Genomic DNA, 17,140 nt, shown 5'->3' with positions numbered 1-17,140 from the left:
AGTACTGGAGACAAACAAATGGTCTTAAACTCCATTGGGGTGGGAAAATATGCACAACTATTCCACCCCAATACTCCCACTCACTGAAACCCCTTCAATTGAATAAGCCTTTTAGGTTTCTTCTTGATTTTTGTAGTAAACTTGCATTTGGTGGGTTTATGATTCACTTCTTTTGTTTTATGTAGGGAAACACTTTTGTTGGATTGAGATTATCTTCCTTTATTGTTTAGAGGATATTATTACTCTTACTTGTATTTTTAGCACAGGTAGCTACGGGTTTACTATGACTTTTTACTAATGTTCGACCATTAACAAGGCTTTTGCCTCTGTTCAATACATAATGACTGAAGCTAACTTTTGTTGGTTAATCCGATCAATTCATCGATAGTCGGTGAGTATGATGGTTCTAAGATGATCCTAGATAGATTTCGTGTGTATTTGATTAATGGATTTAGAAAACCTCATGAATTGACATGGGTTATGTATGTGGTTTTGGGCATATACATTGCCTCTTTTGATGTAACTATTTATTCCTTACCTCATGGCCAAATTGATTATTGGGGAATTTACTGTCACTCCCCTACATTTGGCCTATATTTATTAAAACTCCATTACCTTTTTACTTTTTTTATTGATACTCTTCTGCATTTTGATTTTTACATATTTTTCTCCCATGCTCTTTTTAAATACCCAGATTACCCTTCATTTTCACTTGTAACTTATTACACTTTTTTCATATTGATTGGTTTAAAATATGGTTTGAACAAAATCGCTTACAAGTTTTGTCTCATCCAATCATCAAGGATATTGACATAGCTGATGTGTCCTTAAAGATATAATTTATTTATTTATAATTAATATTTTTTATTTAATCTCATCCAATCATCAGGGATGTTGGTTATTTATTATTATTATTATTATTTTTTTTTTGTCTCATTCATCATCACAAATTTAGCAATTTATTTTTTTTATCGGTATTAGATTGATATCGGTCTCAGCCAATCTAAGGATTAAAAAATATAAAAAATGCGTGGCACCTGATTGAAACATATGATACTGATATAAATATAGATCTGATACAAAATTATTCTTTTTTGAATTTACAATATCCCTGATGATTATATGAGACAAAACTTGTTAGTTGTTTGAACCAATCAATTTGAAAAAAAAGTGTAATATATTGCAAGTGAAAAAGGAAAGGTAATCTAGGTATTTAAAAAGAGTAAGGGAGTAAGAGATGTAAAAATATAAAAGTAAAGGAGTATAGGAAGTGATGGTAAATTCCCTTGATAATTAGACAATCAAAATTATGACAAGGGTACTTGTAATAGGATTAGTCAATGAACCTTGTTTTCTATCAAAAATTAAAAAAAGTCAATGAGTATAACTATTTAATTAACGGTTCGAATTTAATTTCATTTTATGAAACCGTTAAATAAATGATTTAATTTTGGATTTCTATCTCTGACATCGTGAACCATTTAACGGAAACCACTTGTCCTTAGTTTGAACTGGATTTGACCACTGTATGAATATTGACACATGGCAAATTTTGGTACACGTGCCTAATGGTCAAGGGTCAAAGTCCCTCTTTGAGATGGCGCCTCCATTCCTTTTCTTCTCCATTTTCATATATTATCTACCTCATCCGAGGCTCTGACGCCGCTCCTTCGCAAGCGACTTCGACGTTCCTCTTCAAAATCTTCTTTTTCTTTCCAGTTTTCAATCCATTTTGCTTCTACTCGCAGCGTCAGAGCTAAGGTTCTCTCACTCTCTCTCTCTCGCTCTCTCTGATTCTTTTGATTGGTTATATTGCCACCACAAATTGATTGAAAGTAAGCAATATTCCTTTTTTTGCAGGGTTTTCTGAGGTTCTTTTTGGAGATTTTAAGGAGGATTTAATCGGTCTGGAGTATAGGGCATCTGTTTCTCACACTGGGTGGAACTAACGAACAATAATTGTTACTTTTTGGTTGTTGCTGGTGAGCGTGTGACAATTGCAGAATTCTTTTACTTTTGTGAGTTTTCAGAAATTTATTAATAATCTGCTATGGTTCTTTTAATTGATGCATTTATATTGGTTATAATATTTGAATCCAATTAACCGTTTGGGTTTATAAGAGTGCATCTCCCTTATCTTTGCCCATGCTCGCAAGGTGCTTTTGATGGATATTGAGGGATTAAATGGGGAAATTTTGATCAATCATAGGGTCTGTATTCTGAACGCCAATCAGAATTGAGGAACCATAGATTGTGTTGGTAACCGCGTGCAACATTCATCTAATTATCAGTTGTTGGAAATCCTCTGCCTATTATTCTAAAGTCATCCATTTGTGTTTTTTATATCAAAATTTGGTGTTCCTTCTATGTTTTGTTAACTTCAATAAAGCTTTCCATTTGGGTTTTTATTCTACATATTATTTCTAGGTTTTGTAGCATTTATGTTGTTGTTTTTAGCTTTAATTTTGTACATCCATGTGTCTTGGTGTTGGCGTTTGTGGTTTTCCATGGATGTTCAAGTAGTTTATCCAATCTTCAGGACACTCATTTGCAGCCATAGGGATTTCTTATCACTATTTTGAATCTGGTTGGACGGAACTTCTAAATCCCTCGTGAGACTCCAGTTCCGTTCAATTGTGCTTGTCAGCCTTCATCACCACTGGTTTACCCGCACTAGTGAATATGCGAATATGGTGATGTGACTTGTGTAGCGATGGTCTTTCCAGTGGAACCTGTCAAGTTCAGTCAATGGATCTCCCTACTTTTTAAAAGGGGGACGTTCTCAATCCAAAGTGAGACTTTTGGGTCAAAGCCTAGACCAAAGGTGCCCAGTAGTGTAGGGAGACTAATTGGGTAGCGAATCCCATCCTCAGCTAAACCAAGTCCCGAGTGGTAGCCTAATCGAAGAAGTTGAGCTTGATCCCAATGCACTTTATTATAAAATCTCAACATGGGATAGAGGAGTGAATTAAAAACCCTCATTGTGAATTTCATTTGGGATATCAAAAATGTATACCAAGGATGGTCGTGGATCAATACAGGATCGAGAAGAAGGGATTGGAATTGAATGAAGCTTGGATCTAGGCTCCATGGGATTGTAATTGATGTAGTTTGGGGGGTTGAACTTGCTTCAAGGTGCAACTTTTTGCTGTACTTTTTAGTCGATTCTTTCTAGCTCATTTCTGCTGTTCTCTGGATTCAAAAACTTTCTTTTGAGCAATTCTTGATATTTCAGAGCTTACTCTAGCAGAACCTCTTAGAAGGGAGCTAAAATGCAAAAGGAAGGTTTGTTAATCTTTGTCTGCCCAGTAATGGAACCATCTTTTCCCCTCACTATCCCCAATTTCCTCACCTATAGGCCTTTTGGGTAATGCTTCATTGCTTAAGTTCTAACACCTCATATTTTCTACTGGAAGAATGTGTTTGTTTTGGCATATTGTTTATTGGATGGGGTGAAGTTCTTCACTCTACATGGTTAAAATTATGATACATTTGGACCATAGGCAAAGTGAGCTTTGGAGACTTGGTTGGATTCTCTTATCTGTATGCAGATTGGTCCAATTTTTTCCTTTTTTGGGGGGTGGGGGTGGGGGTGGGGGGGGGGGAGGTAATCGGTAATCCTTATTGATTTGAAGAACCTCTCTCAGAGATTTATCTAAAAGAGTATTGGAATTCAGTGTTGGGAAATCATTATTCCTTATTGTTCAACTATGTTAGTCTTTAGATTTGTTTGTTTTGAAGTAACAGGTCTCTTATTATTTTGGTATCTTTGATCTATCTATTAGTGATTCAGCCTCAACGATGCAGCGGCATGTAGTGAATGCATGGAAGCGCCCTTCAAGGTTCAAGAGATTTAATCTTTGTGTGGTATGTTCATATCTCTTCCTATGTATTTCCTGATGATTTTTTTAAAAAAAATTTCCTGTGGTAGCTGTCATTCATTTATCTCTTTCTATGAATGTAACAAATACAATAATGTATTTCCCCCTCCGAAAAGTGAAAAAAAAAAAAAAAAAACACAGTCAGCAGATTTATGAAAAAAAAAAAAACTCAGCATATTTATGTCTGTTACAGATTTTTACGTTTCTTAGTTATCTGTATTTTTATCTTTATTACAAATATATACCAACAAATTATCTTAAGACATGATGGAGAAATACTCATAATGCATGATGATTTGTGAAGTGTGAACATAACTGAACAGAAGATTGATAAAATAATAGAAAATATGGACGGAAATGGATAAAGTGAGAAGCAGTAAATGTAAGTGGTGTTGTGAGGTTGTTTAAGACTTGCCTGATCTGATAAAGTTGCCTGGGTGCACAGGCAGCAAGAAACATTCTTCACTAATTGCTGGATAACTAGGCCCTTCATTTTACTCAAATTAGCTGTGGTAGACAGGACATGACATCAGTGGGATGGGGAGATATGCCCAAGGATTTAACTATCGGTATCAGAATATTGGAGGGGTGATTTTAAGAGACGTGCCGTATTGTGTCAAAGAGACGCAATATATGCTAATGATATGTATGGACGTGCTTAATGACACATATAAAATGCAGTTTTGAAGCATAAAACACCTTATTATGCAATATGTAAATATAGATCAACTTGATGCGAGTGTTTGAGTTGTTTTTCCTAATCTAGTGATGCTACCCACCCCCACCCCCCCCCCAAAAGAGAGAGAGAGAGAGAGAGAGAGAGAGAGAGAGAGAGAGAGAGAGAAGTGATTGGAGCAAAAGACAGAAAGAAAAAAAGACATGTAACTTTATTGCGTTTTCACACAAATCTATTTTGATCTATGATATGCACCGAAAGTCCCCAAAACTTTTTGAAATGGTGAAGATTAGAGTCATAGTTGTCGAGGCATCGCCTTGGCGTCCAAGCGGTTTTTTTGGGGTCTAGGTGACTGTTGCCATAGTGCAAGGCGCTTATTTAATCTTTTATTCCATTTATTAAGTTTCTATTGGTATTGAACCAGGTTTGGCACTAATTTATGCCAAAAATAATTTAAGTAAATGACTTTGTGATTATCTTTCCATTTGCTTTAGATAAAATTGCATACCTAGTGCACGAAGCTCCCGTTTGTGGGGTCTGTGGAGGGTCATAATGTACGCAGCCTTTCACCGCTTTAAGGAGAGGCTTTTTCTGACTCGAACTCGTGACCAACCTTACCGTTACACCAGGTCCACCCTCTTTCCATTTACGTAAGATAGTATTCATAAATAAGCAAAAGCCTCCCAAATGAATCTAATAAAAACAGTTAAAAATTCAAAGTCCAACAGGATAAAAAGTCAATACCCCAGTGCAGGAACAAAAACTGAATTTTTGGTTGTAGGGTGATTTTCAACTTTTAAAAGCTAGGGGTTTTCTCAAATCGAAGATTTTTGTAAATCTTATTGTAATAGAACATCACTAAAAACTAAAAGAGCAACAAAATATTTTGTTTTGATGTCTAAAAATTTATTTCCATTCAGGGCGATTTTAAACAGCATTTGCGCCACAACCACCAGCCATCAAGGCTGAACTGTCCTTGGGGGAAATGGATTCAGGTATAGAATGTGAGAGGGCTCAAATGCGCTAATTATGGTAGAATGCTTCATTCATCAATAAAACTTTTCACCAGCTAGAATTTGAGTCATGAAATTGTTGAAGATCAGAATTCAAACTGTTAGAGAATGTATTCTCGATAGGAGGTCCATGAACCTCCATATCGTGGGGTCACTTTCTTATCTTAATAATCTAGGAGTTTAGGCGATAAGAATGTTCTTTCCTATTGTAATTCTAACTTAGTTTCCTATAATGCTTAGGCTTAAGTCTTAGGTGGCTTACCTGTCTAAGTGTTTCAGTTTGATTATGTAACCTGTTCATATCAATATAAAGATAATGGTTGTGGCGATAGAACACATCTTCTCTCTCCAAACCTTCCTCCATCTTCTTCTTCCACCTCTTGTTTCTCTAATCTCTCTCCTCTTTTCTTCTTCTTTGGTTCTGGTTTCTCAAGTTCTTAAATCGTTGCACAAAGCAGAAAGGAATTTAGCCACTTGAAATTCTGCATGTTTAATTGTTGAGACATCATCATCAACAACAACAACAACAAAGCCTTATCCCAACTTTGAAAAGTCTAAATCAGTAGTAAGGGGTTGATAAATATGTATTTCTTCCCTCATGCCCTTGGGTATACTATAGTATTCACCCACAAATTTGTCCCCTTGTTTAAAAGAATAGATCTTTTCATACAAATCATACACTTGGGACATGTTCTTATCTTGAGAATAACTTTCTTTGAGATCATCCCCAGATGCCTTTAACTGTAGAATGAAACATGACATTTACAGCAATAGATGGATCCATATTTTTCCATAACCATACAAGTAAGGTATCATTCCCCCACATCAATTCTTCATAATCTTTAAAGTCTGCAGCTGGTGAGGCTGAAGTCAAATACTTCAGTTTACCTTTGCATTGATATAAACAACTTGAGCCACTGTCGGTAATTAGAAGCACTGATAAGTGGTGATTTGAGCATTCACTGTATCAGCAAAGGGTTTGAATCACCCATGGTAGAGATATAATTGCAACAGCAGAGTAAAAAGGAAAGAGAAATGTCTGAACAAGCACAAATATATCAAGGATATGAAAGAAAACAATCACCCCCAACACCCAGCACAAAAGAAAACAACAACAACAACAACAATTTTCTTAAAGATTAAATTTGTTCTAGCAAGATAACAGCAACTGGTCAGATCAGATCAGAAGAAAGGCTTGACCAATCATTAAGAGAAAAGAAGATAATGTCAAAAGTTATAGGTTGATCCAATGGATGGACTACAAGAAACTGCAGTCTCCCATTTGGAATAGGCCTCATAACAGAAAAACAGAGTTTTCAGATCATGCCAACTTCAGTAGTATATTATGCTGCAGGAAAAACTTATCAACTGCAGAGAACAACCCATTGCAAAGCACACTGGTTCATACTATAGGAACAGTCCACGCAGAGAAGAAAAAGAAAAATTCCAACCGTTGGGAGAATAAAAGGGATCAGACTATGGACAGGTCTGACCTGCCTAGCACCTTGGTCAAAGGTAAGTTTTGACGTGATATACAATTCTGCAACATTTAATGATGCTCCACTGGCTTGATTCATTGATGCTGAAGACTCCAATAACTGCCAAGTAACCTTCAAGATCAGCATAAGACGGGATCTATGATCCCAAATACGACTGTGCTTTAATCTTTCTGATCAGATCTCATCATCAATGACAACCAGCAGCGATGATTGCTGGAAATATCATGTGACTCATGTCTTGAAGACTTTCTAAACCAATACACTAGGGTTGCAATTCTTGAATATAATGCTCTGATATCATGTAACAAAGATAGACCAGATAATACCAGCAGAATAGTGTAGGAGAGAAAGAAGAAGATAACGAGAGATGGGAGAAGCTGTCGATGGGGGAAAAAGAGTTGTGACAGTAGTAAAGTGCTTAATGTAGGTGATAGTTCAACAAAGAACCAACCCTATACTGAATCGCTTCAGATCACAGCCACAAAATTGATTGGAATAAAAATAGAGAATAGAAGATTGAAGGAAGGATAGAACCAAAGCCATGGCATAAAACCAACTTTTTTTGTTTTCCATTAATCATCTTGTCTAGTTGTCTCAAAGCTTACAATGGTTGGCTTTAAATTGGCTAAGCCAAAGCCTTACAAAAAAGAAACTTTCAGAAAAAGGAAACAAATGAAAAAAAATGAAATAAAAAAGAAAAATGAAACAAAGTAAAAAGTAAACTTATTCTTCCTAGAGACTTTCCTCAACTCAACTAAATTATTTGCTTGGCGAGAAAAAAAAAATAGAACTAATTAAGAAACAAATCAATCCTCTTTGTCTTGCTGTCCAAGGCTTGACTAAAGACAAAAAACTTCCAAACAGAGAAACTACAAAGTAGAAACTTAAAACTAAAGAAGTATCAATAATTATACCCATCAAGATCCACCAAATCTCTACCAAAACGGAACCACATCACTGTTCACATGAAGGGTATCCGCATGTTCACATGAACAGTAACCTGCGGATACGTAATTTTTTTTCCCTGAATTTGATTCTTGTCCTCTTCTTCTTCATGCTTTGATCTACATCAGTACCAATTTTTTTCTTGAATTCTTTAGCTCAATATAATCATTACAAACACTTGAAGTTTCATCCAAGCTCACATAGTACTCCACACTTTGCAATCTTTATACCTAACTAACTTATCCGGTTCCAAGAGTGAATACATAACAATTTTTTACTTTCTTATTCATCATTTTACCCAAAGTGTTCATTTATATAGTCTACCAATATAAATACTGGCCACTTAGCAATGGAAGCTCTACAAGAACCACCCATATTATGAAGTCCACTTCAAATCAGTTTAATGAATGACATTCCATGTTCTGTATTCATTTGCTGATTGCTTGTATTGGTCGGCACTGTATCTGGTTGCATGTACACAATGGACAATGGTAAACATTAAGCTTCCTGTTGTTGACAAGGAAGCAACCAGAAACATTTGTTATTTGCTTTTCTGCTCGGAGATTGACATGAAGGCACCCCAGTATCAACAAGAAATGGAGAATTTACTGGTTTTGTGTTCTTTTTATCTACTTGAAATTCATAAAATATGGCATTGCATTGTAATCAGTACTTTCCTCCTGTTCTTTCCACCAATAAGAGCTATTATTCCAATGTACATGGTTAACAGGCTGAAATCCTTCCTAGCAAATTATTATGAGCTTTTCTGATGCTGCAATATTATCTCAACTTCTATCTGCAACAAGCATGTCATCATTAACATAAAATAACGAAAACTGTCACTAGTTCTACAGTCACAAATAATAGCAAAATTGTAATCTTTATATCTATAACACATACCAAGCACTCCGTGAAGAATCAATTTCTTGAATTACACGTTGTCAGCTATTTGAAACCTTGAAGCATTTTAGCCAGCAAAAAATCAAAATTTTCCTACTTTGTTCAAAATTAAGGTTGAGTCGTCTGTATTTTCTCATAAAAGAAATTGTGGATAATTTATTTCCTCATGAAGGTTTCAATGCAAAAGAACAATTTTTAGTTCAAAAATCAATTTTTTGGATAATTTATTTCCACGTGAAGATTTCTAACATTGATCCTATGTTATAGTATGGATATATTTAAACAGACATGGTGTTTGAAAATTTAATGTCAAATATTTAAAGAAAACTGCCTTCCCCAACTGATTGAGAGAATCTATCTTTGACTCGAAGGCCCTTCGTGATCAAATTCAATCTACCCCTTTGGTAATTCAAAATAAGTTGTGTCTTGCTTTTATGTTGTGCTTCCATATCTGAGTCCATGAATGTTATCCATTGTGTAGCATTTACAAATTCACATAGCTCTTGATAACTCAAGCATGAACTGTCACATAATATGACTACCAAATTTCGCTCTTGGATACCTCTAGGTTGCCATTGATTATTTTGAGTTCTAGCTTTCCTGTTCCATTTGCTCCATCTTCAACTAAATCCGGAAATTTCAAACCTTTTTAATAACAGTTCAATTTTGAACATATTGTTGTCTTTGACTTGGGTTTCACTTTGCCATTTGTCTTTGGAGTTACCAAAAGCGTTTCCATTAATGACCTTTCTAGTGCTAAGCTTCTATTATGTACATTTTAGTTCCTTTTGCAAGAAAAATGCAGTCTCTGGACCTTGTACCTAACTTAGCCCTTTGGTTCTGGGGATTTGTTTAAACCATGCCTTCTTGTAAAATTTGTGATTATTAGGTACTGAAAATTGCATAATTAACTGACAAGCTAACACACCCCACCCCCCCAAAAAAAAAAAAAAAAATCCTCAAGTGCCTGAACTAGTTACTCAAAAACAGTCTTTTTGGTCAATTTTGCTACTTGTGCTTTTGATTCAAACTGGTGCTGTGATGATTACAAGTCTGTTTGATTATTGGAGCACTTTTACATGGAATTCTGATCAATAACAACAGTTCAAACTGCATGTCCAGGTTGACATTTGTTCGTTTGACCTCAACAGCGAGAGTTATTCAATTTTCCCCTTCAGAAGTTTTAATAACCAAGCTTTTGCTAGTGGTGATTTATGCAGACCCCAGTCAAGAGAATATGCAACTTCTTGTGTTAAATTGGAAAAAGATTTACCAAAAGCTAATTCAGTTTCTGACATGTTAGTTGATTCATTTGGAAGACTGCATAATTACTTGAGGATTTCCCTGACTGAACGTTGCAATCTTCGATGCCAATACTGTATGCCAGCAGAGGGTGTGGAACTTACACCTAACCCTCAGATTTTGTCACAGAATGAGATTGTCCACTTAGCAAATCTCTTTGTCAGCTCAGGTGTGGATAAGATTCGATTGACTGGTGGGGAACCAACCATCCGGAAAGACATCGAAGAGATATGCTTACAGTTGTCTAACTTGAAAGGGCTGAAAACACTAGGCATGACTACAAATGGAATTATTCTTGCAAGAAAACTTCCGAAGTTGAAAGAATGTGGGCTGAACTCAGTGAATATTAGCTTAGATACATTGGTCCCAGCAAAGTTTGAGTTCATGACCAGGCGTAAAGGGCTTGAAAAGGTTATGGAATCAATCAATACGGCTATTGATCTCGGGTACAATCCAGTGAAAGTACGTTTTTCCGTACCTAAAGTATTTTCATTGTAGGGTCATTTCTTATTGAGTTAATTGTGCTGTCTTACAGGCCTGTTGCATTTTCTTCATCATTTTCCCACCTAATGTGAATTATGGTCAAAAGTTTCCTATTGGTGTGTGTTAAGTGTCGCATTGTATATTATTTTTTTCAGGTCAATTGTGTCATAATGCGTGGATTCAATGATGATGAGATTTGCAATTTTGTGGAGTTGACACGTGAGAAACCAATTAATGTTCGGTTCATTGAGTTCATGCCTTTTGATGGAAATCTCTGGAATGTGAAGAAACTTGTGCCTTATTCAGAGATGCTTGATAGAGTGGTAAGGTAGAAACTTGATCAGTTATCCCTTTTCATGGTAACTTCGTCCGCTTTATGAATGCATATATAATGACTTGTCATAATTGAGCAGGTACAACAATTTAAAGGTCTAACAAGGCTTCAGGATCATCCATCAGATACGTCTAAGAATTTCAAGCTAGATGGGTATTGTGGCTCTGTTTCTTTTATCACATCAATGACTGAACATTTTTGTGCCGGTTGCAATAGATTGCGACTTTTAGCTGATGGGAACTTCAAAGTTTGTCTCTTTGGTCCTTCTGAGGTAGATAATCTTTCTTCAATACAACTTACATTCATCCTCTTCTCTGAAAATTTTCAACATGATTTTAGTCAACCCATGTTGGACCTGAATTTAACTAGAATGTTGTGTATTCTTGTTTCAGTCTTCCTTTTTGTCATCTTCTCCTTCAGCCAGGAAAATCTCTGTGCTTGTTTTATTATATTATATATGCCTACACTAAAATAAAGGTAGAAAAATATGCAATCTATATACCGGTTCCCTCATGATCAACCCTCTCCTCAATGCGGGTGTGGGAAAGGGTGTAGAAACCTCTCTCTCCCCCTCCCCTTTTTCCCCCAAGTTCTAGTGGCAGTCGGAGCCTACTGACCTGTACCTCTTAGGTATGGAACCAATATTTTTGTCTTGAGTAGGCCATGGAAGGGGTGGTTCTCACATTTCCTTTTTTGGGGTGGATAAGTTCTCGCTTATTAGGGTGCCACCATCTATGGATGGGTTTGGTTCAATATTTGGTACCTCACCTTTGCAGTGGTCCCAATTATAACTTGAGAGCGAGAGCAAGTGTCGATGTGCAAGTGCAAAAAAGTGAAATTTACTATAAAGCCCAGAGTGGCTCTGAAGAATTTGTGTATATTCATGGATTTTAAATTTCATTGAATTAGGTCAAGAAAGTTTTTTAGTAGGAATGTTCGTGATTTTTGATGGGGTCATGGCTTTCATTAAGAATAGTGTGTGAACGCCACTAGATTTTATTATAATGAAGTGGCACTCTTTTAATTTCATGGTACTTTATACACATTTTTTTGGGGGGGGGGGGAATGGATAATAAATTATATTTCAATGTGTCCAAAGAATACATAAAAGCTTCCTGAAGTGGAGGTAGAAGGAAAGAACAAATAAACAATAATCACCCTCAAAGAATATTTCTATCAGCCGAGTACAACTGGATAGGAAGATCCCAAGAGAGAGAAACACACCAATTTCTGAGTGTGTCCAATCTTGAACCAATGTGAAGATCAAGTTTTCCCCGGACAAAAAACGAGATTGTATCCCAGAACTGCTGATAAGATCTAGCTTTCTTGGTCCATCTTCTCAAATTCTTCTCCATCCAAACATGATAAATAGTTGCACAAAAAGCAAGCCTGTTCACTGAATCACAGAAAGACTTCCACTGAACTTCTGCTAACCCATCTCCACTCCCCTTTAAAAACAAGAAGACTTCTCCTATGTGGTCAGCATCTGGAGAGCATCCCTTCCCAAATATGAAAGGAAAAGAGGTAGGCAAAGAATGAGTGATGAACATCCTCAAGCGCATTCCAACACAAGCAAAAAGGCGAGGAAGAGGAATCCCCCTTTTCTGGAGAATAGACTGTTGGAAGAGATTGGGTGAGGGCTTTCCACACTACGAAGCTGTGGTTTGGGATATAATCTTTAAACCAGACAACATCATGCCAGGGAACGTTGAGCGTCTGGGATCACACCAAATTCCAAGCCGAGGAAGAATAGAACAGACATTATTAACCACTTTCTGTTTTTGCTTAGGGTTAAAATTTGTCTAGCTAGACATGTGCGGGGTACTCTTATGACATGGACTCATGCTCACCTATCAAGTCTGCAACATGGACAGAAAGCATGAAATTAAAAAAAATTCCTAGATCACAAAGGGTCATGTTATTTTATATTTTACCCCAAGGTAAATCTGAAATAATGAGGGAAGCTTCTCCATCATTTGACCCACTATAGATTTTAAAGTTAGAATTATGTGTTAAAGTAGAAATACCAATAGATTTCTAGTGTTTATAATTTATTCCTTTTTAAAATAATAAAAAATAGGGAAATTTACGCCCCCTCCCCTGTAGTTTGCCGAAATTACATGTGGGTCCAAGGGTTTGAGCGATTTACGCTCCCCTCCCATGTAGTTTGAAAGATTCTTACAATTAGGTCCAATCCGTTAGTCACCGTTAATTTTAAACTGTTAGTTGGTGACTTCACCATTTTAATGCCGAAAATGCCCTTATAAAAAAGTGAAGTTACTATTACACCCTTCACTTAAAACCAACAAAAGAGGAAAACCCAAAATCATCCCTTCGTTCTTCTTCAACCTTCGACTGCAACCTCCGCTAGGTCAGAGATGGAGAACAAATCCAGTTGAAGCTAACTTGCGGGAAGATCTATCATCGATACTGTGCTTCTCAAATGAGGAAGATGGATATATACTAGATTAATGAAGCAGTAAAAGGACATACCCTGATGGTGGTTTTACCAGCTACTTTTCATTCCAGAATAGATATATATACTCATTTACAAGTTTTCTTTAGTCAACTAATGTGTTTCCTTTTTAACTGGTTTTCCTTTGGAAGAGTTCATTGGGACCGTAATAGCTGGAACAGTCAACATCATCGTGGCATGGTGGCTACTGCATTCTATCCCTAACATTTGCAACGATGATCTTCTCCCTCCCAACAGTCCATGGACATGCCCAACTGACCGTGTCTTCTTTGGTGCATCAGTCATTTGGGGTCTGGCTGGACCCAAAAGGATTTTTGGTACACTTGGAAACTATGAAGCCCTCAATTGGTTCTTCATGGGAGGTGCCTTAGGTCCTGTCTTGGTTTGGCTTTTGCACAAAGCATTCCCTAAACAGTCCTGGATTCGTTTAATTAACCTTCCAGTCCTTCTGGGAGCAACTGCTATGATGCCACCGGCGACGGCTATGAACTACAATTCGTGGATTTTTGCTGGGGATTTTCTATTTCTTTGTATTCAGGTACCAGAAGAAATGGTGGCAAAGATATAACTATGATCTTTACTTCACAGTGACAATGGAGAATAAATCTATCACTTGGTGGGGTTCGGAAGGAGAGCACTATGATTTGGCTTCTTGCCCCACTGCCAACTGGGAAGCAGGTCACACCGATCACAGCTGGTAGAGGATAAGTTCAAGATAATTCATATAGAGAATTTATAGGGGGAAACAGGTCATCTTGTCTGAACTGAGAGTATTCAAGCCCCAAACCCTAGATTCATCCCCCAAACATATATCAGTAATCAGATGAGGGTTTCGGTTGAGTGTTCACTTACAAACGTTCACCGAAGTGAATGGTCTGAATTTGAGCCTCGCTGGAGTTGTATGGCTTCTTCTCCACCTGAGTTTGGTTGCTGAGGGGTGATTTGCAGAGAAAACGCCTCCACCTTCTCCAACGGTTATCTTTTAGGACCATCTCTACTAAAGGGGTAACAAAGTCTTTTGTTGTATAAAAGTAACAGCATACTCGCACCGTCAATGTTAGGGGAGGGGGGCGTAAATCGCTCAAACCCTTGGACCCACTTGTAATTTTGGCAAACTACAGGGGAGGGGGGCGTAATTTTCCCTAAAAAAAAATATTTTTCATTTCAAATATATAAAAACTTTGGTAAGGGTGTTTATGTGCAAAAACTTGAAATGGTTTGGAGGTGCCATGGAGCCCTCACATGTTACCATGCCCTCCTGGATCCGCCCCTGGCAGCTGTAGCTTAGGTAAGTCTATCCTATGTTACTGTACAACCACCATTAGAATTTGATTGTTAATGTGCCGTATGCCGATATCAGCTCTTTATCTGCTTTCTGAAAACAACTTATGTCGATTGCAAACTGTTTAAAGCATAATCATTACATTTTCCTTCTCAATTAATTTTGTTCGATAATCATGTTTCCTGTTATGATTGAATTGTAGAAGCTTCTAACACTGGCACCAAAAGGAAGTCAAAAATGATTCTGTTTTAAGGGTCTTAGAGTGTGGACCATTATTCTCCTTCAATCCTCAGAAACCAGATAAGATCCTCAAAGTGCAGCAGAGCACAGAATCTCTCTCTCTCTCTCTCTCTCTCTCTCTCTCTCTCTCATATAGTGATTCTTGTTGTCACCAAAATGGTTTAATAAGAAGTTGCAACCTTCTTTTGAAAAACACAGTTGCTGCCTTTACCACCTGATGGGAATGCAGCTGCTGTTGCTGCTGGCTGCAATGTGGGCCAAATTGTGTGTGAGGTTCAGCCATCGAACCTCCTTCCTGTTGTAGTGGGCCTTGCTCTGCCATCAGAGTACCGAATCACAAGAAGTGTAATGTACAGAGATTGGTGAAGAGAAGGGGAATCAGAAGAAAGCCTTTGAAGACTCTGAGATCACTCAGGCATAGTAGAGGGGAAGTAGGGTTGTGACTTGTGTATATAAAGAGGAGGGAGACACGTCAGGTGGCATGTGCGGGCAAGGAGTGCAGGATTATGGGAGATGTTTGAGAGGGACTGGCCTAAATTCCACATCGGGAAGGGGAGACAAGAGAGTAAAGCAAGTGACAAATAAAAGGAGGGTTGATGGGCTGAAAAATGGGTTTACTTTACCCAGTCCTTAGTGTCAGCCTTTATTAGGTTTCGGTCTTAATCGGTCCCTAATCAGGTCAACTGAATTGGACCGAGGCTGGCCGGTCACTCAAAAAATTGCACAACCTGAAACCAAAACCGGACTGTTTATTAAACAGTCAGTTTGGTTTCAGGCTTAATTGGTCAATAGGTTGGGCCTGTCGGTCTGGGTCTGTTTCTGACAGCTAAGAAAACAATATGTTTCACTGCTATACCTACTATGAAAACAGATAACTGTTCCTAGAATCATCTGTTCAGAGACTTTTTCAATAGATGGACATGATGAGGAGACTGACTGTCTACCATTATGCACGATAAAATACATTGGATTGTAACATGTTGATTGGTGTTAATATAATAAAATGGTGAAAATCATGTGATTTACTATGTAAGTCTCCTGCAGGGCATTTTCCGTCTTCTAACCATGGTTTCTGTCTGACAAGTTTGTCTTTACCATAACAGGTTAGCTTGAGAGATCCCCTTCGTAGTGGTATGGATGATGATGGGCTGAAAGAAATAATTGGAGCAGCGGTATGTCTGATATGAATTTTCATATTGCTTTTTTCTTTCAAACAAAAAGCATATAATCTTTAAGGGAAATTAGTTAGATGTTGGAAGGGTTTGTGAACTTTGCGTCATCAGAAGTTCACACTTTTGCATTGGCAGACTTTGACAGATGAGGTTGGTGCATTTGCCCTAATCTCATTGGTCAAATTTCAACCCAAAACAAGTATGGGAAGTGGATAAGTGAATTTAGAGATTTACTAAGTCCCCAGAATGCCATTCACAATACTGGAAACTAGTGACATTTCTTTAAATTCTTCACTTTGGACTCAGTTTGAAGATGGTTTTCTTTTTCTTTGGGAATGAGACTTGATCAGTGAGATGGCTGTGGGTTCTTCTTTCACGTGGATCTGCCAATGCTTGCTATGTGGGAAGGGAGCATGGCCCCGTGATGATGCAGATACGGCTGCCCTTTCTTGGTTGGACCAGCATGACCGGCTTTGGAAGCCAAGAGCCAAGAAGAACCGGTCCAGCCCAGGGTTTTGGTCCAACAAGGGTTGGAAATAAAATTAGTAGTTTACCTAGTATTTTATTTCATGCTTTTAGTTTCCAGACTTGAACGTAGGAGTAGGATTTATTTCCTTGCTTTGGTTTCCTTTTTATTGTTGTTTCCTAATTTAGGCTAGTTTCCATTTCAGTTAAGTTTCGAATTTCATGTTCCTATTTTTCTATATATTGGTTGTAATCGACTGAAGATTTAGAGAGCAATTTGATTATTGAATGAATATGTGAGTGTGATCTCCTTTTCCCCATCTCTACTCTGATTTCCCCTCCCTTCCCTAAGGGTTCTCCATCAACTTGGTATCAGAGCCGAAGGATCCTATTCCTTCCCCATCTTTCTTCTTCCCTTCCCATTCTCTGTGTCTGATTCCACAGATACTGAGAACACAAGAAAAAAAAAAAA

At 37.4% G+C, this 17,140-nt stretch overlaps 1 protein-coding gene across 6 annotated transcripts in view; it reads left to right on the top strand.

Moving 5' to 3' along the window:
• The first annotated feature begins 1,637 nt into the window (after positions 1-1,637).
• Positions 1,638-17,140, top strand: part of LOC122077441 (GTP 3',8-cyclase, mitochondrial) — a 19,514-nt gene continuing 4,011 nt past the window's right edge. For 3 of the 6 annotated variants that reach the window (XR_006139797.1, XM_042643387.1, XM_042643385.1), the window contains exons 1-7: positions 1,638-1,761; positions 1,861-2,018; positions 3,786-3,867; positions 10,019-10,678; positions 10,855-11,022; positions 11,113-11,304; positions 16,135-16,203. Coding sequence is in view for 5 of the 6 variants with exons in the window: in XM_042643387.1 (XP_042499321.1) it covers positions 3,802-3,867; positions 10,019-10,678; positions 10,855-11,022; positions 11,113-11,304; positions 16,135-16,203 (1,155 nt within the window). In the remaining variant the exon portion in view is untranslated. The remainder of the gene's footprint in view (positions 1,762-1,860; positions 2,019-3,785; positions 3,868-10,018; positions 10,679-10,854; positions 11,023-11,112; positions 11,305-16,134; positions 16,204-17,140) is intronic. The other 3 variants (XM_042643390.1, XM_042643386.1, XM_042643388.1) reach the window with 3 other exon arrangements.

The sequence above is a fragment of the Macadamia integrifolia genome, chromosome 4 (assembly GCF_013358625.1).
Source record: "Macadamia integrifolia cultivar HAES 741 chromosome 4, SCU_Mint_v3, whole genome shotgun sequence".
In the NCBI taxonomy this organism is placed as follows: domain Eukaryota; kingdom Viridiplantae; phylum Streptophyta; class Magnoliopsida; order Proteales; family Proteaceae; genus Macadamia; species Macadamia integrifolia.
This window is presented reverse-complemented; position numbering and strand designations above follow the sequence as displayed.